The sequence below is a fragment of the Juglans regia genome, chromosome 10 (genome assembly GCF_001411555.2).
Source record: "Juglans regia cultivar Chandler chromosome 10, Walnut 2.0, whole genome shotgun sequence".
In the NCBI taxonomy this organism is placed as follows: domain Eukaryota; kingdom Viridiplantae; phylum Streptophyta; class Magnoliopsida; order Fagales; family Juglandaceae; genus Juglans; species Juglans regia.
Genome location: NC_049910.1, coordinates 18903691 through 18930112, shown reverse-complemented (window position 1 = coordinate 18930112; position 26422 = coordinate 18903691). Strand labels below are relative to the sequence as shown.

At 38.2% G+C, this 26422-nt stretch overlaps 1 protein-coding gene across 1 annotated transcript; it reads left to right on the top strand.

The window, feature by feature from the left end:
* Positions 1-11715: 11715 nt before the first annotated feature.
* Positions 11716-24985, top strand: LOC108996642 (actin-related protein 2/3 complex subunit 1A-like). The gene is made up of 15 exons (XM_018972645.2): positions 11716-11993; positions 14198-14283; positions 15099-15175; positions 15335-15429; positions 17045-17114; positions 18269-18338; positions 19076-19149; positions 19255-19297; positions 20109-20190; positions 20563-20651; positions 20768-20853; positions 21438-21501; positions 23858-23964; positions 24454-24512; positions 24635-24985. The coding sequence occupies exons 1-15, from the start codon at positions 11924-11926 to the stop codon at positions 24697-24699; spliced, it is 1137 nt and encodes a 378-aa protein (XP_018828190.1). The 5' UTR covers positions 11716-11923; the 3' UTR covers positions 24700-24985.
* The last annotated feature ends 1437 nt before the right edge of the window (positions 24986-26422 follow it).

Genomic DNA, 26422 nt, shown 5'->3' with positions numbered 1-26422 from the left:
TGCTGGAGGAACTGACATCGATCACATTGTCATGGCCCTTCGTGCAATAGGGTGTCAACCTCGTCATCCCCTTTTGCTCGGGCAAAGGCAGGCTGAAATTCGTAGTGGTGGCTATAGACTATTTCACTAAGTGGGTCGAAGTTGAGGCTCTAGCAACAATAACAACAAGCAATATTAACCGGTTCCTATCAAAGACAGTCGGGTGTAGATTCAGCATCCCTCGTTTTATCATCTCAAACAATGGGAAGCAGTTTAACTTAGACCACTACCATGACTAGTACATGGATCTAAACATCAAGTTTAGATACTCATCCCCAGGGGCACCGTAGTCCAATGGGCAAGTCGAGACAACCAACCAGACTCGACGACAAGAAGGGAACATGGGTGAAAGAACTCCTAGGAGTCCAGGCACCATAATTAGGACTCTGACAGGTGAGACCCCCTTCGCCCTCACCTATAGACACGAAGTTATGGCGCCAGTTGAAGTATGGATGCTCACATATAGAATCCAGCACTTCAATCAAGACTCCAATGGCGCAAGACTGAAGGAAGAGTTGGACTTGCTAAAGGAAAGGAGATTAGATGCAGAGGTAAGAATGGCTATAAACAAGAGAAGGGCCTGAACGTTGCTTCAACCAATGAGTCTGGCCGAGATCTTTCAAAGTTGGAGACCTAGTGCTAAAGTAGGTTCAGATAACCACCCGAGACGAAGGGAAGCTAGGACCAATTTTGGAGGCCCGTACATAAACACCACCAACAACTGCTCAGGCTCAAATGGACTTAAGGATGCACAAGGGAGGGATCTACCACACCCATGGAATGCCAAACACCTGTGGAAGTTATTTTCTTAAGAAGTGCAAGCGGTAGTTACTATAATAATGTATAAATGATAAATGAAATGATGTTTCTTATCCAAGCGCATATTCTGTTCTACTCAAAGACTTAAAGACAAAGATTTAGGACGAGTCAAGCTTAAATGTGTTGTTCAGCCCCCCTTTCGAAAGCAAGGGCCAACGCGGTGAGTCCAGCCTGAAAGCACTACTCGACCTCCTTAAAATATTTAGGATGAGTCTAGCCAGAACATGCTGCTCGGTCGCCCTTGCGTAAGCAAGGTCCAACGAGGCAATTCTAGCTTTAATATGCTACTCGATCTCCTCCAAGGACTAAAGACAAGACATTAGGGCGAGTCCAGCCTGAATGTGCTGCTTGACCCCCTTGGTAAAGCAAAGGCCAACGAAACGAGTTCAACCTGAACACACTGCTCGACCTCCTCAAAAGATTTAGGGGAGTCCAACTAGAACATGCTGCTTGGCCCTCCTTGCGAAAGCAAGGGCCAACAAGGTGAGTCCAGCCTGATGCGCTGCTCAACCTCCTCCAAAGACTTAAAGAGAAAGATTTAGGGTAAGTCCAACCTGAATGTGCTGCTCGGGCCCTCTTGCGAAAACAAGGGCCAACGAGGTAAGTCCAGCTTGAACGCGCTGCTCGACCTCCTCCAAAGATTTAGGGCGATTCCAGCCTGAACGTGCTACCTCTTGCGAAAGCAAGGGCCAACATGGCGAGTCCAACCTGAACGTGTTGCTCAACCCCCTCCTCCAAAGACTTAAAGATAAAGATTTAGGGCGACCCCAGCCTGGATGTGCTGCTCAACCCCTTGCAAAAGTGAAGGCCAACGAGACGAGTCTAGCTTGAATGCATTGCTTGAACTCCTCCAAAGATTTAGGGTGAGTCTAGCCTAAACGTGCTACTTGGCCCCCCTTGTGAAAGTAAGGGCCCAAGAGGTGAGTCTAGCCTGAACGCATTGCTCGAGGTCTTTAAAAGACTTAAAGACAAATATTTAGGGTGAGTCCAGCCTAAAAGCAGCACCCTTTGCGAAAGCAAAGGCCAACGAGGTGATTCCAGCCTGAACACGCTACTCGACCTCCTCCAAAGATTTAGGGCGAGTCTAGTCTGAACGTGCTACTCGGCTCCCCTTACGATAGTAAGAGCCAACAAGGTGGGTCCAGCCTGAATGCGCTGCTCGACCTCTTCCAAAGACTTAAAGATAAAGATTTAAGGCGAGTCAAGCCTGAATGTGCTGCTCAACCATTCTTGCGAAAGTAAGGGCCAACGAGGCGAGTCCAGCTTGAATGCTCTGCTCAACCTCCTCCAAAGACATAAAGACATAGATTAGGATGAGTCTAGACTGAATGTGCTGCTTGGCCCCCCTTGTAAAAGCGAGGGCCAACGAAGCGATTCTAGCCTGAACGAGTTGCTCAACCTCCTCCAAAGATTTAGGGCGAGTCCAGCCTAAATGTGCTACACGGCCCCCCTTGTTGATGCAAGGGCCAATATGGCGAATCTAGCCTGAGTGTTCTACTCGGCCCCCCTTGTTGATGTGAGGGCCAGGGGTGAGTCCAACCTAAATGCACTACTCGACCTCCATTAAAGATTTAGGACGGGTGCAAACCATCTTGCTTTTTTGGAAAAGAATAAAATGGGGGCTGGTTGGCGAGCGAAGCCACCGAGTTTTTATAAGCAGGTTAAGTCTACTAAAGTGAATGCCATTTTACTTGTTCACAAGCTTATGGGTCCTATGAATCACTTAACCTCCCCAACACTTTGTTATCTCGCTTCTAAAGTCAAGTTATTTGTGAGGATTGATCCAAGTTACTTGCACGACTAGAAAATCAAGGGAATCAAACAAGAATCAAAATGTTATTGACATACATGGCAGAAAAATACATTGTGCATAGAGCACAAACAAAATACATAGCAGAGAGAGAGAAGATCTATGGTACATGAGAACTATGGAGTCAGCCGAAGGGATCATCTGGAAAGGCGTCTGGCATCCATTTGAGGCCTATAGAGGTTTCGTGTTTCAACGGTTTCGGCTCCGACGGCAAATCCGCCAGGTCAAAGTTGTTCTGTGGATTCTCTAGCACATGGTTCTGCATCCTCTTAAGCCCCTCTATGTAGCCATGCGATCAAGCCTCATTTTGGACGAGTGGTGCCTACAATAGTTGGGCGTTCAAACAAGGAACCAAGTTATTCAAGTCATCCACTTCGCTCTAGAACTCACGGACGAGGACCTGGCTGGCAGCGTGTCGACGCTCCACCTCAGCCAGCTTAGCCACAGCCTCGTCGACTCGGGCCTTCTTGTCTTTCAATTGTTAGGGCTTGGACCTGGCAACTTCGTCTTATTCTTTAGAGATTCGGAGTGGGAGGTAAACTCCTTATGGAGCCAATTGTATGATCGGATTGTGGAGTTGCATTCCTCCCTCAGTACTTCTAGCTCCGTTGTCTGGGCATCCAGCGACTCTTATAGGTTGGCCTGAGCCTCACTCTGAAGCATGGCCTCAAGCCCAAAGTTTTGAATACCATATCGTATCGCCCGAAATGGCCGAATTTTACCGTTCTGGAATAGTAACCGGCATAGGAGAGGTTTGTGTTTCGTATCGGGTCAAATACCGACCATTTCGAGGGCTTTTTCGTAAAATTCAACTCAAAATCAAAGGCCTTTCCCCTTCTTCTCCTTTTGTTTCTCCCTAGAGTCGCCCAAACCCACATGGAGCGCAACAACCTCCAGTCGCCTGCTCAAATCATCGAGAACTTGACCAGATGCAAGTCCTAGCTTGTCACGATCATGAATAATATTTTTGCAGTTAATACAACCAACCTTTTTTTTTTAATGAAACTGATCTTTATTAATACTGAAGACTTACAACATCTCACTTAAAATTGTGTTAATGAAAACATTGAGGACAATCCTCCAAATCAAACAAGTCTTCATCAAAATTGAGAGCATATTTAGAAAGGTAATGAGTAGCCATATTAGCACCTTTGTTGGTATGTGTCACTGACCAAGAGGTGAAAGAATTTAGAATTCTCCTTTCATCATCCATCAGTAAACCCCCTAAGCTCCAGAGCCCATTTCTTTGCAAAAAAACAGCAACTAACACCAGGGCATGAGCTTATGCATCAAATGAGTTACCACTCAAACTTCTTGAGACTCTAAGAGTGCCAATGACCTGTCCCTAGCAATCACAACTATGGCAATTATGCCTTCTGCACTATTTACAATAGCATCCCACTTCAATTTGTATACTCCTTTCCTTGGTTTTTGTCACTTAGTTTGCACAGGTGCCATTTGTATACAAACAACCTTTTAGTTTGTTGCTTTGCATATGTTTTGTCTTATTAATTTATTAATGAAGTAATTTAAAGTAAGAAAAAAAAGGGAAATTAAAGAAACAAAGATGAGGTATATATAGGGTTTTGTGCAAGTTAAACACCGGCGTTTGTAGTAGGATGATGATCATCAACGATAAAGGAGCATTGTACTGTTCTTCCTTAAGAATAATTATGAAGAAGTTAGCGGTGAACATGTGTACCAATACCCCATTTGATTAAAGAAATTAATATTAACAAGTTAGACGGTTCGTCTTTATATGTTCCAAAGATGATCAATAGGACCGCGAGAACCTTAGAATTCATGCATATAATTTCTTTTTTTAAGTAAGAAGAAAATGGAAATTAGGGCCACGACTGTGTCTTCGTCAAAATGAGTGATTTTTTTTAATAGTTGGATTGAGAACTTAGAAGTATTATTAAGTTTTACAGGTATGTGTGTTGTTAAGACTTGTATTGAGAAGTATTATTAAGTTTATGACTTATATTGTTGTTATTTTGGAATATGTTTTTTTATATATATAATTAGTTTATCCACATATAGACTATTCTGAAACGGTACCGGTATCGAAATATTTCGTTCTAGTATCTCAACCGAAACGGTCACCGAAATGGTATTCGAAACTTTACTCAAGCCTATTTTGCCAGGCTTCCTCTCGAAGCTTGGCGAGATTCACTTTGAGGATTGCCTTATGCCAATAAAGTCGAGCTATCCTCCTGCGCCTCCGTCGTCGGAGTAACTCGGCTTTAACAAAGTCCTCCTCCAACTTCTCCTTCTCCTCTATCTCGTGCTTGGTATAGCACAAGGCTATCCTTACCATGGAACAGAGTGTCTAGTTTTCTTCTTCCAAAGCTTCCCAACCGTCTACTATGAAAGTCACTCTATGCTCTAATGCCTGGCACAAAAGCGAAATAAAGTTAGAAGGCCTAGAGCAAAACCTGAAGAAAGAAGATAGAATATAGCATGGTGGCACATACCTCGGAGAAAAGATCCCTGAGAGACTCGGCCATCTCCAGGATGGAGTCTTCACGTGTCCTTCCTGACTCCGACGGACATGGGACCAGACTTGCCCCTTCTCCAAATTGAGGGTCGACCTCACCGCTGCACTCAGGTTCTGACTTGGACCCACTAGATTGGCCCACAACCCCCACAAACTCTAACCCAATGGATAGGGTCTACTCTGGCAGCCACCCTTTCCCTTCGCCTGTGGGAGGCCGACTCCCTCCTGATAATGACACCACAGTCTCAACGCTAGGTGGGGTGGGCGAGACCTCAATGACTCCAGCTGCACCCTAGTCCCCACCCCGATCTCCCTTGACAATGTCCCTGCGTCAATATCTAACGGGGAGGATGAGACTTCATTAGCCCCCGTAGTGACCACCTTGGCCTCGAGTCCTTGCGGGACAATCAACTCTTCCTAGCCCTTAGTTGTCTCTGGCTCAATCTCACCCTTCTCCCTCCGGTCTCCCTCTTTAGCCACAACAGCCCGGGACTCAACCTTCGGGGAAGCACCCACCAAGGCAACCTTGTGTTCAGAAGAGTATTGTATTGGTGACTCGGGGATAGATACCATGCCCCCCTCCTCCTAGTCAGTCCACCCTTACTCCCAAGTGACAGGGAATCCCTCAATGCCCTCCTCAGCGGCCTTTAGGGAAGGAACCATTTCGATGTTTACAGAGGGCATCGAAGCACAAACTTCGGACTCCCCGGAGAAATCATCTTTTGGGTGTTCCTTGGCCTAGGCACGCACAATCTCCTATCAAGCCGCCTCCTCAGGAGTCGCCTTTGGCTTTATCCCTTTGTCTGTCGGCACGACCCCCCATATAGCCCTCATGGGATACTCCCTCCATGCGGTCTACCCAGTAAGGAATTCCCATCCTTTGCTGGACATGAAAAAGAATCACCGGTTCGAATCCTTAACCCAGTTGTACTAGCTTTTAGATGCGCCACTGCCTGTCCAGGGTGGGAACAGAAGCTGCAAGTGTTCCCTTTGTGTTTCAGGACGTTGTGGGCCAAGAGGAACTCCTAGACGGTGAGATATGGGTGCTTGGGATCAACCTCCCCCAGCGCCCTTCACCAAACTATATAGCAGCACACCAAAATCTGCCACGCACTGGGAGGAGCTGTGCGGGGGCCAAGCCGAGGAAGTCTGGGACCTCGTGTAATACCCAAACCCTACTACATAGGTCTTTACGTCATCTATTAATTTTTAAGTTAAATATTTTGAGATAAAGACTTACTATTTTATTAATTTATTTTTAAGATGGGTGTATTTTTATTTTATGTGGGTTATTAAATAATTCAAGGGTGTGATTTTTATGACCTTACAATATCTATTTCAAACCCTTTAATTTTTATTAACTCAAGAAATGGTCCAAACTCTTTTTAATCTCCACCATTCACTCCCTAGCTTATCGGATAAGCTTGATCAAATCCATTTGACTTCCTCCCTTGAACCCGTAGCTTCCTCTATAAGCCAAATTAAATCTTCATTTCCTTCTCTTGCACGTCGGCATCCTAAGCAAGCAACTAAGTCCCTTTCCCCCTTGTATCCCTCGACTTCTTGAGCAAGCAAGTGATTTCCCTTCTCTTCTCTATTCACCCGTCGGTTCTAAGGCACACAAAAGAGAACTTCTCAAGTTTCCTTCCTTCACACGAGAGACTCTCGGTTTCCTCCAGTTCGCACATTCTCTCTCTCTCTTTTCTTCAAGCCGATTTCTTCCACCTCTTAAACCTAGGATTCCAACCAAAGTTCTTCAAGAAAAACGACCTTGTAAGTGAATTTCTATGATTTTGGTTTCTAGTTTGGAATCTTGGATCTATGGATTTGACCTAGGGTTTCTATTTTTGAAATTTCTTGTTGTGTTCCAACTTTGGGCTTTCGGATTTCTCTTCCTCTTCTCGTCTGCTGTGTGTTTTCATGGCTTGAAAGGGATCCAAATCAGGTGATGTTTGTTCCGTAACATTTTCTTACGATTGAGATTTAGCTAAGCAAGCTTGTGCCTTGTGATTGGGGGTTTTTGAATTTCTGGGTCAAACCGAGTATCTTGAGGTTGTTTTGCCGTGTATCTCTTATCATTTGAAATGGTATATTTTCTTGTTTAAGTTGGTTAGCCACAAGTGATGATTATTTTATCAATTGTGTATATATGTACATGAAGGAACCGTGTGTGTTTAGGCTCTGTTTTGGTGTTCTAGCCGTGTGTTGGCAAGGCAGATTTTGTAGTCATTTTTCTTGTGTTTTCTTGAGTCCAAGCCATGTTTTAATTATGTCTTTATGTGTTAATTTAATGGAGTTGAGGTTTATAATTTTATATATACTCTCCTCAAGTTTATGGCCTAAGTAAGCCACTAAGAATTTCTAGAATTAAATTAGTAAGCTTACTTTAAGAGTTTTAAGTTGCCAAGAGTTGTATCTTTTTATTTGTGCTGTGCTTTCAGAAAATATATTAGGCTTTTCTTAAGTTTCCGACCACTCTTGTATTATTTAATTGTATGGTTGAGATTTGGTTAAGTGAGAGATATTTAAGACCATGAATGTACTGAGATCGCTAGCTGTCCATGTACTACAGAAATTTTGAAAATATGTTGTAAGCATTGTCTTTTGTTGGATTCACTTTCCACATGATGTTACAAGCTATCAAAATGCCCTTTTTATAAAATTTCCAGATTTGGGTGGTACCTCCTTGTTCCCTACCATACTTGAATAAATCTCTACCATCCTATACATTTTAACTTATGATTCTAACCTATCCCTTGTATAGAAAATAGTAGCCTTTAAAGAGGGACAGCAAGCAAGCTTCATACTTTCATGGGTTTCTTCAGATATCAGAATAAGGATATCAATGGTTGATTTAGTGTCATGTATGTAACTAAATGGGTTAAGGAAGACGCTTTAATTCCAACTTGGAAATTAAGTACACGCGTATGGGTGTCGGATAGTAAAGCCTTAAGTGAAATGAATTTTAATATGTTTATTTCATTTCATTGAATAGGAGTTTATTTTCAAGATTCAAGAAACCTACTTGTAAAGCAACGAGGTAAGTAGCTATGATCATGCTCCTTACACACAAAGCTCTCTTATGAAAGAATGTCTCTCTTATGAAAGAATAAATGTATATATATTATGTACAAGCCTTTCTTGGTAGCCCCTGTTAAGCACCCTATTAATTACAATTGTGTGTATGTAAGGTAATGCATCATGAGATTTTTATGCATGCACTCTCTTAAATAACTATGCCGTACCTATATGAAGCATGACATGAAACACTCTTTTCAAAGAAAAGCATATGCATTTGGACTAAGGAAAGATAATGAAAATGTTCGATTGCAAAAAAAGGGAAGAAAAGAAATGAAAACATGAATGTACGTAACGACCATATGAATGAAAGGGTACCAAAAAATAGGCAGAATGCAATACCGGGTAAGTAGTACTGGTAGTGCACCTAGTGTTGCCCCCATGAAAGGGATTCCCAACTTGTGGCCGCGGGCGGAATCCGGGTCTAAAAGACTGCTAACCCCAACACAAGGGACGTAATAATGTGTCCTGGCCAAAGAAAGTGAAACGTAAAGTTATTTCTTAGGAATGTTTACGCATGAAAGTACATTTACGTATGAAAGTATAGTTTTGCCTTAAGCCATTTATGCATGAAAGTTTAGTTATTCTTTAAACTGTTACGCATGAAAGCATTGCCAAGAATTATCTAATGTTTATGTATGCATGTTTTCAAAAGAAAAATTATGTGATTAATAAGTTAACGGCATGGTGTCCTGTTTACTGAGTATTAGACTCATTTTATGTTTATGTTTTAAACGTCCAGGTATGAATGATGAGGCTGTGGAGCTAGGCACTGCTGAGGAGGGAGGGGCCGATGCTTAGAGTTCCCTGTTGGTTTGGTTTTTTTTTGATAATGGTTATGTTTTTATGTTTTTATGATGAGTCTCATGTTTGGACATTTTGTTAGCTTGACTTTAAGACAATATGTCTTTGGACATGATGTAAATACTATGAGTGGGGTGATTGTAATGGTGTAACTTCTATGGTGGGGCGGTGGTAACCCCACATAAGAAGGTTAAATGCCTTTTTGTATGTATTGTAGGGACTGAGTCCCCTCTTATTTAGGACTAGTTATGTTTAATGAATGAATGATAGACTCTGAGAGTTCTTTATGTAAAATATTGAACAGATCGTCTATCAAGTGTGCTTTTAAGCTAGAAATGCAGAGTACATGTGTGATATGTTCACGCATATCCCTTATTACCCTCATAGAAAAAAAAATATACATAATAATATAGTACTATTAATGATAAGGAAAGAACAGGTAAATTGTCGCGGCCTCGACCTAGTCTAGGGTGGGGTTGTGACACCTTGAGAACTGGTCTACAGAAAGGGAGCCTTAACCCGCTGGTAAACATACCAGGATATAGGGCAACTTTTGAGGCAAAATCCTCGGAGTCCACGGCCCTTTCACGGGCTTTGGGAACCTCCAAGACTACAGAATCGGGAAAACCATAGGAGGCCTTCAATGATCGCAAGGTTGCAGAGGACACTTCTGACCTTCAGTTGACACCCTCAAACAACTGGAATGCCTCGTGAGCTAGCAACAGGTCATCATCACTAGGGCGGCGCACAGCAGGGTGGGAAGTATTCTTAGCAGCCATTGGAATAGGAAGGAGGAGGCACTGATTAGATTCACAAGAGCAGATAACGAGAAAGAATGAGAGTAAGAGAGCAAGAAGAAGAGCGTCAGAGAAGATGCAGACCAATAGACCAAAAATGAAGGAAAATAGGGCTTAAATAGGCCCCCTCGGGATGATTGGACTGGCCCAGGTGGTGTGTAAGACGCATTACATCAAGAGACGTGGACAGAGGCTAGGTGGTTGCATGTACTCCATGACGCAACGTGGGAGAGGAATCCTTTTTTGGGCTAACCACACGAAAGGAACCCAATGGGTGTAATCAAGTGCACGTCAAATCTATCAGAAACACGCTGTCAAAAAAAAAAAAAAAAAAGAAGAAGAAGAGGAAAAGGCACATCAATGAAATTCCTACCGAACAAAGTTCAGTAAGAATTGATGGGGTAACTGGGAGGGATATTTCATCAAGGCCCATTTCGACTATACTCTGGCCTAGTAACCGAGCCCATCCTAGCCCAAATCTCATTGTTCTAAAGGCCTTAGGGTCATTAATGGGGGCCTGGCCCACGAGACTGCACCAAAGGGAGAAGGGTACGGAACAAAGGAAACCTTATGCTAGGGGTAGATGGACCCACCAACTATGACAAAGCCCACTGCACCTCATGGAAAGGAATTGCATCATTGTGCCAACAGAAGACACACATGACCTTACATTCTCTGACAAAGGGTATCATAAGTGATTGCGCCATCCATCCACCCTCGGGACTCATCTAGGGAGCTATGCCACATTAATGACCTACCTTAGAAGACCACGTCATATTAAATGCCCGTACTACAACAAGCATGGGTGGGACGGCTTGAACCTGACAGAGTACCCTCCGAAGGACTGCATCGATTCGCCCAACGTCAAGACTCGCCCAGAGGGCCATGCCGAATTAATGACACAAACACTGAAACCACGCCATATTAATGACCCTGCCTCATAAGACCACGTCGTAGTAAATGCCCATACTATGGCAAGCATGGGCAAGATGGCTTATACCTGACAGGGTACCCCCGAAAGGACTGGGTATAAAAGCCCCATTCTAGGTACGAAAAGCTCTCTCTAGATTCTAGATACAAAAACATTTGAGATACACCTAAGGATTGGCTTAGGCATTGGAGGCTTCCCGAACTGCCCCAAGCCCATCTCCTTCTTTGTGTTTGTAGGTGGCAATCCCGACTCGAGTTGCTGGAGCCTTTTCTAGGTGTACAAAACACGACATTAACACAATTTTTTCTCTCTCATTTTTCAAAATTTCATAAAATATTTTAACTTAAACCATTTTATTATTATTCACAAATTATTTAATTATTATTCGCAAATCAGATCAGATCATCTCATATCTTCTCACAATCCAAATGAGGCCTTAGAATTTATATTTTAAAGTTCTAAGTTTTTTATATAAATAAACTTTAATCTGGTGTGAATTTAATTAAAAAAAAAATGGTGTACATAAGTTAATGTATGTATAATATAAAAGGATATTGCTACATCCACAAAACAATTAAATAAAAATAATCTTACAAATTGATATGATTTCATCTGATCTGTTAAATTTATTTTATAATAAAAGTAATTTTATAATCTGACAAACCACATCAATTTGTAAGATTATTTTTATGTAATTCCTTTATAATTAGAGTATTTTTCAATATAAAATGAGAAAACAAATATTGGGAAAGAGATGGTAACATTTATAGAAAAGATATTTATAATTGTGAATTGTACAACTGTCGAGTAATTATTTTGAAAAAAAATAAATAAAACATAGAATATATGTAAAAAAATTAATTTTTTAATAATAAATTTCATTATTTTTTAAAACAATTACGTGATATTTATGTATTTTACGATTGAATGTAGAATTACTCGTTTTAGGTGCCCCGGCCTGTCAGTCACTACGGGGTTAAAGTACTATTATGTCCCCCGTTCCTTCTGTTCTTGTGATCGGATTTGCATCTGCCAGATCTCTTCCTCTTCGTTCACATTTTCCCATTCTTTCTTTCGGATCATTTCCTTTCCGTACAGATTTCGGATCCACAAGAAGCAAACAATAACAGGATCGCTTTGAGAAAATGGCGGCGATCGCAGTGCATCAGTTCGCTCAGTGCATCACATGCCATGCTTGGAGCCCCGACCAATCCAGTAATTGCTTCAACTCTTCTCCTCCCCCGCCCCCTCCCGCCCCGTCCCCCCATTTCCTTCGCTTATTTTTTTTTTCCTTTCTGGTTATCGGTTGCTTAACTTCGTGCACTATTTATCTCTTTAGGTTTTTGTATTTTTTTTTGGACAAGGCAGTCTTGCTCGGTTTAATTGTTCTACACAATACATAATTTGGCAAATTTAGTAAGTGGCCAGTGTTTTATTCTGGTTTTCGACTGAGTTCTTTTTATTGAGAAAGTCGATGAGTTTCTGTCTAAGTTTTAATTTAGAAATTGATCTGATAGTTGATTGGATTATTATTTGGTTTCTAATAAATTTTTGGCAAATATTTGCGATGTCTTAGAAAATTTTCCAGCTTTTTCTGGGTTTGTAAACAAGAGACATGGCTTGGCTAAATTATTGTTAACGGCTTAAAATTGAGTGATTATTTTGTTTATTTGATTTGGGGACGAACAACATTTTAATCTGATATGTAATGATATTCCTCTACCATATACTGTGCGCTTAGCATATTTGGAATCTCATTTTTAATTTGTTAGGTCTTTGTTGGTTGAATTGTTAGTCTATTTTTTTTTCTTTTTTTGTATTTCTCAAGGAGGGGAAGAAAATGATGGATGTGGTGGTAATATTATATTCAATGGTAAATAAATTAAAGAGAATTAGCAAGCTTGCTGGAGTTTGTCGATATGTGTAGCTTTAAATCTTTGTTCGGTTTTCCAAAATTCTTGTGACTGATCCCTTTTTCCAAAATTCTTGTGACTGATCCCTTCATGTGTACCAATTGGGCTTCCTGAGCTAGTTCTGCATTGACGAAGGACTGAGAGAGTGAGCGAAAAGGCACTATCTGCTCCTTGTGCCTGTTTTTTTCTCTAATAATATACGAGATTTCATCTTAGTAGTTTATTGTTTTCCTGCTTTTAGCAACTGGTGTTTATTATGTAAATTCACCATAATTTATTCATGATCTATAATGATCCAAGGAAAGTTCAAGCCATATTTTGGCCCATACTCTAAAAGGGCTAGTCAATGTAACAATTGAAACCCCATGAAATCATGATAAAGAGTAAGAACTTCTCCCTTCGAAGCAATGTGGAATCCCACCACCTTCCTATACACAATCTAGGGTATTACGATCTTTCCTCAATTTTTTTGATTGGTAAACAAAATATTATTAAGCATAAAATAGACAAAGGGCCGAGTATACAGGACATATACAAGAGCGTCGCCTATGCCTGCTAGTATAGCGATACAAGGAAGTCAAGAGAAGACATGCCATTAAAATCAATTACAATCGACCAATGAAGTAAAATATTGAAAAATAAACTTCTATGCTCATCCATTGACTGCTCTCAATCTTCTCTTCCCTCATTAAAATCCCTGCATACTTGTCAGGCCATTCCATCATAGGTGGTACGGCTCAATCCCACATTTATGGCTGGCATTGTCTATGATACTATTTGTAACGACCCAATGGATGCCTAAATCACATTAGGCCCATACTCCAAAAGGATCAATTAAGTTTACAATTAGGGCCCTTTTGGAATCATTATAAAGAGTAAAAACGTTTCCCTCCCAAGTAATTTGGACCCCTTCCACAGTTCACCACCCTCCTATACACATACCGGGGTATTACACATTCATTGGCTACAATTGGATGGTGGTTGAAGAAATCACAGTAGAGTTATTATTGTAGACAAATCCCTGGAATGGAATTTTCATTGCTCGAGTCTGTTTTTAAATTGTTGTAATATATATATTTGGGCCTGATTTGGTTTTGCGAACTTTTCAAACCATCTCATCTCATCTCAACATTCATACATAAACATTTTTCAAATTTAGATTTTCAACTTTTCAACTTTTTCATCTAATCATTACAACTTTTTCAAACTTCCAAACAAAATACAAAAAATAATTTAACTTTTTCAAATATCAAAACAAAAATAATCTTAAAAATTATATTCTGACCCTCTTTTAACTTTATAATTTTTTATTCAAGTTTGTCTCTCTCCTTTCCCAAAACTCCATCAAAATCTTAATTCAAACCATTTCACTACTATTCGCAAATTATCTCACTACTATTCACAAATTTTTCATCTCATCTCATCTCATCTCATCTCATCTCGTCTGTGTAACCAAACGAGACTTTATTGTTAATGTTATTTATGCATTTTTTTTCCTTTTTGCAGTGGTTGCATTTTGTCCCAACAATAATGAAGTTCATATCTATAGACTGTCCCAAGACAAGTGGGAAAAGGTTCATGTTCTTCAAAAGGTACATGGTTAAAAAATTCACAGTCAATAGAAATAGCTGTTCTACATTATTTATGTTGCAGAGAGTTCACTGCTATCATTCTTCACTGTAAGTGATTGTTATGAATGCTAGGAGGAGATATTTGCGTCTTGAATTGAGATATTTTAGCAGTGGCATAAAGAACAAGCTTTATGACGGACTTTCCATAATCTAACACCTGCTAATTATATCAAATCTACAAAAGCAACTCTAGGAGTGTGTAGAAAGATGTAAATTACATTATTGTAGATTTGATACATGTATACTCCTTTGCCCATCCCTTTGTAGTTTGATTTTTCTTGACAATTGAAATATTTTAATTCCTTTTTTCACTTCTTATTAGTTGGACAATAAGGATTTATTTAACAATTCTTGTATTGCACAAACATTCATGTACACTTTTGATGCATTCCAATTTTCAAATGGAGGTCAGGACATATTCTATACCTGCTGTTCACTCTTAATCTTCTTGCTTGAAGTAATTAAAGAAACCATTTTTCTTAGATTATACAGAAACTACCTTCTGTTTTGCTGTTTTTTGCTTAATATCAGTTTCTTGTGCTCTATCATCTCTGAGCATAGCACAGCCTCATGGTTCATAAGGTTGGTATTTAGTTTCCTTGGATGAACCATTCTGCATAAACATACATTCATGTGTAGTCAGATACAGAAGTATGGCATGAAACTAATTGCATATCGATAAATCTTTTCGTTGTCAGGTTTTTATCATACTTTATTTTGATGAATACATTTGTGGAAGTAGTGTCTTAAAAAATTTGCCATTCTGTCTGAAACAGCATGACCAAATTGTTTCTGGGATAGACTGGAGTGCAAGGTCCAACAGGATAGTTACTGCATCTCATGATCGGAATTCGTAAGTTCCTATACGGACGTAGATATTTTTTATTTGTATCTAGAGTGAGTAAATTTTGGCATTACTCTCTCTCTCTCTCAGCACACACATCTCGTCAATTTACTTTTTAATTAAATTAGTTCATTATTAGACCTGCTTTCTAATCTTTAATCTCTTTAGATATGTGTGGAATCTAGAAGGATCGGAATGGGTACCAACCCTTGTTATCCTTCGGCTAAATCGTGCTGCACTCTGTGTCCAGTGGAGTCCAAAAGGTCTTGGAACACTTTTTTTCCCACTTCTTCTTTCATTCACCCCTTCATCTTTTATATTACTAATTACTTTACCATTTGAGCGCTGCTGTTTGTTGTATTGTTTTAGTCTTAAGACTCTTACTACTGATAAAAAATTTGGGGCAGGTTTGGGGCCTTAGATAAGATACAAAATTCTCATCTGATCTCATTTCATCTTAGCGCATCTTATTCCCAAACATAATTCAAATACAAGATTTTCAAACTAATCATTACAATTTTTTCAAACTAATCGTTACAATTTTTTCAAACTTTCAAATAAAAAATAAATAAAAAATCCAACGTTTTCAAATTCTCAAACAAAAATAATATTATAAAACTATATTATTACAATATTTTAACTTCATAATATTTTTTATTCAACTTTTTTTCTCTCCTTTCCCAAAATCCAAAAAATACTCAACTCAAATTATCTTTACTACCTGTGTTATGTAGTGAGTGCCAGACCAAGGAGAGTAAAAATTATATGCCCAATCTCAATGAAAGGGAGTGCTAGACTAAGGAGAGTAAAAATTATCAGCCTTACTACCTGTGTTATGTCAAATTGATTGAATGTTGGCTGGATAGTAGATTTAGAATTTGCTTATTTTTGTCTGGAAGGCTAAAAAATGTTCAGTGGCTACAGTATCTTTGTATGTTTGTAATAATTAATGACTCATTAATATCAAGCTTGATTTGTACTGAACAGAGAAAAGACAAATAAGTCACCTTTAAATGGTTTTCTTTATAGGGGCTTGGAGGTTTTTCCTATTCTTAATTATTTTATCAGTAGTCTTTCCTATTCTTAATGAAGGCTAGAAGCAGGCTAATTACTATTTCAGAAGACAGAAGACATCTCATTGAAAATTTCAGAGTTGGATGATATTCTTGGATTTGTACTTGTCCAGAAAAAAGATTTAAATAATGATGTACGGGTCTGAAGTTAATACCCATGATACTCACAATCTATAATTTTTTTTTTATAAGTAAAAATATTGTATATATCAAAAGGAGAAACCAAGTACACTGAATGTATACAAGAAAACACCTTACCCAAAATGACCCAACAAGCCCCTAATGACCCAAAAAGCCCATAAAAAAACCAACCCAAAGTACATCAGACCCGACCCCAATCCTTGTTTCCTGTAGAACTAAAACTCTACCCGAACACCAACCCCAACACCTTGATTCCCGTCACCCCAACACCTAATGACCCAATAATTATCTGTGCATGCTCTGATCAGTGTAGGTTTAATTCAACATATGGATGGATATGAATATAACTGCATTCAGTTTCACAACTCAGATCCATGCATGATTGCTGGATGCCAAATGGCATGTAATATCTTGTTTGTGTTTTTGCTACATTGTTTCGTACAGTTATTGTTATAATCCCCTTATGGTTTTGCAGTGGACCTGCATGTGTGAGATAACCTGCTTCATGAAACATATATGAGCACACATGGACCTGCTGCTTATCAAAACAAGCAATAGAAAACCTTTTCATTTCCCTCACAGAAGCTTGCACGTATACGTATAGAATCTGTTACTCTTGCAATATCACATAATGATGCTTGATTCATCTTTTTCTTTATCCCAGAAAACAAGTTTGCTGTTGGAAGTGGGGCTAAAACTGTTTGTATATGCTACTATGAGCAAGAGAATAACTGGTAATTAGCCTTTTGCCTCGCTTCTTTTCACTTCCCTGTGCTTAGTTGATTTCTTTTCCTTGATATTTACCTGGGTTCACCTATACATGAAATTACTGAGGTACAATTATTCATTATTATGCTTCACGTACTTGCTCGTTTTTGGGCTATAGTTATAGTGGATTGTATCAATCCAGTTTGTTCCAGATTTGTCTAGAATAGTGCTTAAACGAAAGCTTCCAAACTTAGGTTTGAACCTGGTTTGAATAATGTTTACTCCACCTAAGTTTAAGTTGGGCATCAGCAAATCTCTGATAACCAATCATGATCTTGATTTGATTTGTTGATGAAGAATCTATTAGAAATCGTAGCTGTATAGATAATCCAAGGCTGTTTGTAACTTGATTTCATGAGAATATCATAAAATTGATTGACATGTTAGTAATAGTCATTATGATATGTCATACTATTGTTTGTTAATTCTGTTTCCTCTCTTTTGTTTAAAGTTCTTATGGGAAGCAAAAATATTTCTTGCAAAAATCAAGCATCAAGAACTAGTCAACTATTCGAAAAAATTTTATTATCTTAAATCAAGAACGCGTGGTGTGGAAAAATACAAGGGGCGGGGGAGTTTTTCTAAATTTCTCAGATCTACAGTGGGCGATGAGTCTACATTTTGGCATGATGTGTGGTGCGAAGATCATCCCTTTGAGGCAGCTTTCCTTGAGTAGAACTAGCATGGCTTGCGTAATGCTTTTGAGGGTGGTGGATCTATTAGCTAGCTGGAACGGTCTTCACGGTTGTTGTTCTCAGGTGGCTGCGATTTGGAGGATGGTCCCTATGTGCCTTAATGTGGTGTATCCAGATGGAAAGGAATGATCGGTGTTTTGTAGTAAAGGAGCGCACATTGGAGGAACTTCAAAATCTTTTTTTGCACACCTTATTGCTTTGGTTTTCTGCCATAGTGCTCAATGGAACTATTGTTCATGCTTTTCTGTTTTTGTTTTCAGGTTCCTAAAATGTATTTAGGTGTTTCTTTTGTATACTCCCTGTGTACATGTGTTTCATTTCTTTCGCCTATTTCATTCTTATTAATAAAAGTTCTTATTTTACTTATAAAGAAAAGGTTGAATACCATCTTTTGTTAATTCTTATGTGGTACACTTTTTATCCAGGTGGGTTAGTAAACTAATCAGGAAAAGACATGATTCTTCTGTGACTGGTGTTGCTTGGCATCCAAATAATGTGAGCAATTTATAATTTTTTCTTGTATTTTTTTTGTACATTTAAACTAGTTGCTTGCATGTGTCAATTTCTTTTTATAAAACATACCTGCAAAACAGACGTTACAAAACATTCTCAGCATGTTAGTCAAAACTTGTTCATCAAAATGTCTGTAAGTGTTTCTAATTTTATTAAGTCTTGCTCTGAAACTGGGAGTCAGGCATGTGACCAACTTGTCATGAGGCCAAAATATTTAGATTTTGTGAGGATGTTACTGTCAGAATTCTGCACCTTGTTAGACACTTTTGAGTTACACAAGGATTTAATGCAATGCTGAAGATGAAGAGTTTTGATGGTGTCGCCTTGTCATGTGGCTATCTTTATCTCTGCATATATCTAATTAACGTTTTGTTTCTTTAGGATCCTCATCATCCTGTAACAGAGACACTAGTTGAAGTAGGAGTGGGACTAGCTTATTTTAAGCGCCAGCTAGTCATTATTAGGCCAAAATCTCTTTGTTTGAACCATGCACTCACACTTGCAAATTTTATGGTGGGCTAATTTGATGAGCTAATTCAATCCCTTTTTGGGCACGTTGGTCAAGAAATTCAACCCTTAATTTTTTTTCCTAAATTTTGGACAGCACTCCATTTTTTTTTTTATCACTTTATCATTTTAAATAGTGAAGTTGTTAAAATTCATTACAAACATGACAGCAGCCATTTACTGTGAGGATTTATTTGTGTTTATAACTACAGATTCTTCTTGCAACGACATCCACAGATGGAAAATGCAGAGTATTTTCCACGTTTATTAAAGGCGTTGACACAAAGTATGTCAAATATAATTGCTGAGTGTTATCAGCTTTTGTAATTTACTCAATTTTGTTATGACATGCAATTAATATTTTTTGTTGTCTCAATGGAAAATGATTCAGGGATTCAAGAACAGGACCTTCTTCAGATTCAAAATTTGGGGAGGTTAAAGATCTCATCTGTTCCCTCATAGTATTGAACTGTGTTGTGTGGGAAAGTTATTAAATGTACATTTGTTTCTGGGGGTGACATATACTTGTGCAGTAACAGCTTGGGAGTAAAGCTCTTTAAGTAATAATATGCCAATGGTAAATTATATATTCAAAGAAGCAAATGTTTTTGAGGTTTATAATACATACCCACCCTTTGTTTGAATGCCACCATCATTCAATGTTGGGTTTGAATAAATTAGAGAACCTTAGACCAATATGCAAGTGTTAAAGGTAATATAGGTTTTGAAGTTGTGAATTTTCTCCAAGTTTTGAAGAGCATGTACCCTTGGTCCGCTTTACTTTAATTAGGCAAACAGCCTCATAAACTTTCAACTTTCAAGGGTTGTTAATATCTGAAACTTTAGGTTCATGAACAAAATGGTCATGGTTCTGGTTTTTGGAATGCCCTAAATTTTTATCCTTGAAACTCGAAACCATGCTAATCAGTATCAACCCTACTTTTTTTTATTTCCATGCACAATACATGTGGTTCTCTTTTTTATTGCTTTCCTAATGAGGGTTACAAAGACACAGCTCATCAGTATGATTTTATTATTACTTCCTGTTTACTTGGGCTATGCCTATTTACTTGTCAATAAAATCTTCATATTACCTATAAAAAAAGAGGTATTATTTTATTATTCTCCATGTATATATTTGGTTGGAGGATGGATTCCTGTCTTTTCCTTAAAACATATTTTGCATTTTTTTTTCTAACTTCAAATGTATGTGGCCATCTATATGTCCCGTTTCTCTTGAAACAGCAAATTCTTCAGCTTGATCTCTCACTTTCATGGGCATTTGGGGTGAAGTGGTCTCCAAGTGGCAATACCTTAGCTTATGTAGGTGAGAGATTTTTCCTATGCATTTATTGACAAACAGCAATTCAAACTGCCCACTATGGGCTTTTAGTATTATAATTGCCTCTATCCAGCTATTGTATGAAAGGATATGTTCTTGAAGTTGAATCCTGCTATCACCTTTTGATGCTCTTTATCAATACTTATCTCTTATTAAAAAAAGAGATGTCTCCTGTGCTTACATTGCTGCCACTTGAGATGTTTTCAAATTTCTTAATCCATTCTTTTTGGTATCTGCTGTCTGTTCTAAGTGCCGAAGAAAGTTGTATGAACTTTGAAGAGGTTGAAGGTATTGTTCTATATTGAAGCCTATTGAGAATGGTTTTTCCTTATATATTTCATTTATGATATTGTGCAGGTCATAATTCTATGATTTATTTTGTCGATGATGTTGGACCTTCCCCTTTGGCTCAAAATGTTGCATTCCGTGATTTGCCTCTTCGTGATGTGGGTCAGCATCCTCTCTTCTTAAACTTAATTGATTATAATAATTTTCTTCATGTCACTTCACTAACTTGAATTTGAATGTGGATATTGAGGATGAATGTATTATGAATTTTCAGGTTTTATTTGTTTCTGAGAGAATGATCGTAGGAGTGGGGTTCGACTGCAGCCCAATGGTTTTTGCAGCAGATGAAAGAGGAATATGGTATTTAAGAAATTTTAAAAATACAACCCATCTGGTATTTAACAATATGGTATTTAACTGGGTAAAAGAACAGGTTACTATTGCACGGTCTCCGGGGCTTCTTGTCATAAAAGAAAAGTTAATAATCTATCTGTGCAAATCAAAATTGTGTTCTTTAAATGTCACCCAGGAGGGATGTTTCAAAAAGTCGAGGATGGTCTCACCATGAGTAATGGGCATATCCCTACCCTCCCTCCCCAAAGAAAAATAAGAAAAAAGAAACAACTCTAATGGTTTGAAGATATTTTTCATTGTACTTTGTTGCACCCAAGGGGACTCAAACTCTGACCTTACTGACTACCCGATACTTGTGTTTTTGGAGGAAGGGGGATGGAGGTGCCATTTTGCCCAAAGGCCAAGGGCTTATAGATATGACCATAAGCATTAATATAATCACCTAGGGTATACCAAAATTTTTCTATTCCCGGTATGTAAAAGATTTAAAAAAGAGGAAATAAAAAAGAAGGCCACTCGCAACATTGATTAATGGCTTTAGTTTCATTCCAGAAAATATTGAAGTGATATCTGTTTTTTCATATCCCTAGGAGCTTTGTCAGATTTCTCGGTGAAAGGAAAATGGCATCTTCAGGATCAAAATATGGTTCACAGGTACGGTCATGGACTCATGGCTAACTTGTTAATGTGAATAGATATAATACTATAACCTTTTCCATGCTGAAACTATCACCTGCTCTCATGATAAATAGGATTTTTCCATGAAGTTTTTCATACAAGGAATCATGAACTTTCATCTCTCATCATATATATAAATATGTGTTCCAAATGCAGGAAATGATTGTGGAGTATTTATATTTTTATAATATTAAATTAGGCTTTGAAGTTAATTATGACCCTGTAGATACAATTATAAAAAATTTGACCCAGTAGCTACAAGGTATGAATTATTTTGAAAAGGAAAAAAAAAACAGATGTCATGTGGGGTGTCAGAAGAGGATGACCAAAAAGAATTTTACTAGATTTGCCACCTGATTGGTTAACATGGTGCTAGAGCATAGCGTGACAACCTCTTTAAAGAATTTGAAAGTTAAGTCTTTTCATCACTTTGAGAGACAAATAGAATGTCCTATTGAGTTCCACACTGGTGACCTGCAAGACTGAAAGATGTTATGTAACACTCCAAGGGAGGCCAAAGCCATGTCTGGGCCATACTTCAAAAAGACTAGTTAATGGTACAATTGGAGCCCCATTGGAATCACACTATAAAGAGTAAGAACTTCTCTTTTCCACGTAATGTGGGATCCCATACATCACCTACACCTGACCACTTAGTTAACAGCTTGGATATGCTGATTTGTCCTCCTGGTTTTAAACTTTATCCTTTTTGTTAATCAGTAAGATTTAAACGTCGGCCTGCAGTTAAGTATGTGGGTAGGTTAAGAATTCAAAATGTATAGCAGCAGTGTGTTGGTGGCCATTAAGCAGTGACACAAAGGTCTGGTTTCACCTTTTGGCTGTCAACTACATTCTTATATGTGCAATCATCTTTACTGATAAAAGAATTCCAAATGTCCAACTGATAAAAAAAAAACAAAAAAACAAAAAAAGAACTCCAAATGTATTTTCTCATCTGAGACATATATTGTTATTTGCTTCTACTGATGAATTGTTGTAACGCCCCAATGGAAGGGCCAAACCACATGATTTATACTCCAAAAGGACTAGTCAATGATAGGGGTGAGCACCGACTTAGTCGGAGTTCAAATCTGAATTCTGACTCCGACTTGTGTAAGCTCCGATTCGACTCCAACTCCAAATTGTTCGAGTTGGAGTCGGATTTATATTGATATATGAAGATTTTGGACTAGTCAAAGCTAGTTCAATCTCTGACAACATAATGGAAGCCAGTGTGATAGGCAGAGCTTATTGTTGAATATGAAAAGAAGCTGAATAGAGTTCCATATTATCAAAGAAGCATCATGGGAGGGGCTATGGAAGAATATAAGGAATTTTGGGGGCAGTTTTCTAAAAATATCAGATTTGAAGCGGGAGAGGGATCCAGGATTAGATTGTGGCACAATCTTTGGTGTGGTGATAGGGTTCTCAAGGATGTTTTCTCCAATGTTTATAGTGTTACTCGTTACAAGGAAGTTTCGGTAGCAGACAGTATCAACTTGGAGATTGATACTGATCTTCTACAGTGGAATATAAGTTTCATCAGAGTTGCTTGAGATTGGGTGGATGTGTTTCATGACTTTTTCAATCTATTGTATTCTACTAGACTGAGAAGAGAGGGAGAAGGCAAGATTCTCTGGCCAGTGTTCATACCTTCTATGACCCATTTCCGTGGAAGAATATTTGGACAAAGGTGTTCCCTTGAGAGCTGCGTTATTTTGCTGGATGTCCTCTTTAGGCAAGATTCTCACCATGGAAAATTTTAAGAGACATTGCAGATTGATTGGTGTTGTATGTGTAAGAGGAGTGGGGAGTTTGTTGATCATCTTCTACTTCATTAATAGATTGTGAGTGCAATGTGGAATGAATTTTACAGTTGGATTGATTTGGATCATGCCAATAAGAGTTTTGGACTTGAGAGGATTAGGTGGCAATCCGTGAATTGCAGCTGTGGAAGATGGTTCCTACTGGACTCGTAGTGCATTTGGAAGAAAAGGAATGACAGGAACTTTGAAGATTGCGAAGAGATATTGGGGAAGCTCAGAACATTTTTTTTTTTTTTTAATAAAAACTCTTATCCTGGACTGCTGCCATAGATTTTAATGGGCAAAATCTACATGAGTTTATTATATATTTATCTTCTAGATAGACGGTTAGTTTGTATATGTCCTATGTACTTGTTTGGGCTTATTAATGAAGAATTATCACTTATAAAAAAAGAAGTTTTAGCATTCGTATGCCATATGTCGCCCTTTTATTTTCATGTTCTGAGCTAACAAGAGATTATTTTTGTTTTGAGAATGTCATAAAGATTTCTATGTTTCTTCACCAGTTTTCTGAAGCATTTGGGAAACTATATGGGCAATCAAAGCATGGAGTGAGCACCGATGCCGTTGAACCTTCAAGATCAAGAGGAGGAGTTCATGAGAACTGCATAAAGTATATAGTCAATTCAAAACTACTTTGTTGGTTTCCTTGTCTGTTGAGCATATTTCTTTAAATTCCCAAGAGTAGCCCTCCTTCCACCTTGAATTTGTGTTATCCACTACTTTTTTCATTTTATAAGTCTTATATACCAAACACCTAGGGGTTGGCTCAAGTGGTAAGGGCTTTGCTCTTGGTGGTATGCTTCCTCTAGGTCTAAGTTTGAACACTTGGGGGCAAACAACCTTTAGGGCCATGTCCCATCGGTGAAAAACCGATGATTTACCTGATCCGTATAATGGGGATGCATTACACGGATCTAAGGTTTAACCAGGTTAAAGACATTGCGTTTGCACGGTTTCCGGGTTTCCTTGTCATAAAAAAATAAGTCCCGTATACCTACAAAATGGAGTGGATAACAATAAGCAAGTGGAAAGGGCAACCTTTACCCCTATTAATTATTATTGAGTGAATGCATGACACAACATTGTCTTGGAACTGTAGTTGCATTGTGCCGCTTAGACAGCCTGGGATCTCTACGGTAATGCGCTTCAGCACCTCAGGTTTGTGAGAAGGAAAATAGAAACTTTTACAAAATTTTTATTCAAACATATACATCAACCTCATTGCCGATTGAGAAAGGTGCCTTTTCATTAATGTTAATCCTGATGCCTCAAAATGACAGGACTGGATGGAAAAGTTGTTGTATGGGATTTGGAGAACCAAGCAGATCTATCTGACTACTTGTAAGCATTGATCCGTGGAGTTTCCTCGACCCCCTACATTGTAAAGAATATCTCTGAGCAATATTGGATAAATGGTAGTCGTTTGTAATATTAATTTGGTACAGTAATTGGGGAGAAGTCAATAGTTAATCTAGCAGAACTTACTCATGTTTGTGCTTATGACAGTATCTGCCTGAATTGGGGAGGAAACTAAAAAGAGGAAAGATATATGTATGTTGTCCCCACAACTTGTTGCAATTGTATTTAATTCTGAGTGCTGAGAAAGGAAGAAAAATGTTTTCTCCATTTAATGTTTTGGTCAACTTTACTTCAGTTTTATTTATTTATTTATTTCTCTTAGGTTTATAAAATTATTAGAGCAGCAGAAGTCAGGTATATGGTATAAACATGAAATGCATGTGCCTTAAATTGTTGAAGGAAAGCCATATATAATGAATTTGCTCTATTGCCCCTTGTATTTATTTTCTTCTATGTGGTTGGAGTAGAAAAGATTTTTTCTCCATTTGATTTATGTCTCCCATTTATAAAGAATTTATTTGTCTGTCTTTGATTTATAAAATAAAAAACTAGAAATGTTCTATGCAGAGCTCACACGGCAGTCAGCACCACCCCAATGAGCCCTATTGTAAGCCAATATGCGTGTGGGAAAAATTAATATTTCTAGTTTTGCAAAAACAGCAGTCTTTTGTTTTAATTGTCTCTTGTAACACACTTGGGAAGAACTTTCGTATGTGGTTGGGCACTCTTTAAAAGGGGTATTTATATGAAATGATATCGATTACAAAGCCTGTATGCTGGTACCAAGACCAAATGAGCATTACTGTTCATGCATTTCTGCCCGTGTTTCTATCAGGTCTCTTATATTATTATCAATAAATCTTCACAACCTCTTAACACTCCACACTCTACATTATTTTTAATTTTTATTATTTTTTTCTTTTATAAAGAATTTATTATATAAATAATGAATAGAAAATTTGAAATAATTTAAAAAGAATAAATTCAAAATTTTTTTTTTTTTAAATATTAAAAATTTAAAAAAATATGGAGTGTGGAGTGTGGTGGAAGTTGTATAATAAAACTCTATTATTATATAACTCGAGAGAGCGAAGGGAAAAATAAAACCTAGTGAGTCCCATTCGCCTTTTATTCTAGTTCTCACAACTAACCTAAATTACTGTTAATATAATTGATTTTACAATAAATTATAAATATAATATTGGATTTATTTAATTAAATGCATAAGAGCATCCTTATTATTAAATGTTGTAATTGACCTCTTCACGAGAAATAAAGTTAAATTTATTGTCACTTTTTGGACATGCTTCACAGTCACTACAGAACGGTCACTTGTAACCAAAGAATAAGGCAGCTTGGGGGTTTGAGGGAACGCCTCCGATGCCTAAATCAATAACTGTAAATTACTCTTAATATCAAAGAAATTAGATCCTTTTTACGTACATGGGTTCTCCTATTATATAAAACTTCTAAACCATTATGTTGCTTAAATGATAATAGATATATCTATTATTCAAATTCAAACTTGGATATGAGGGTTCAGACTTTAATGGATCATCATTGTAACTGTTCTTTTCCTTTATCGTCGTTGGGTGGTTACCAAGTTCGGTTTTGGCAGTGGGCTGAGCCCTCTCGGTATTTTGTTGGGCCCCTTCTGTATTGGGGCTACAATCAGGAATAATCGAAGGCCCAAGCCCATACTGTACTAA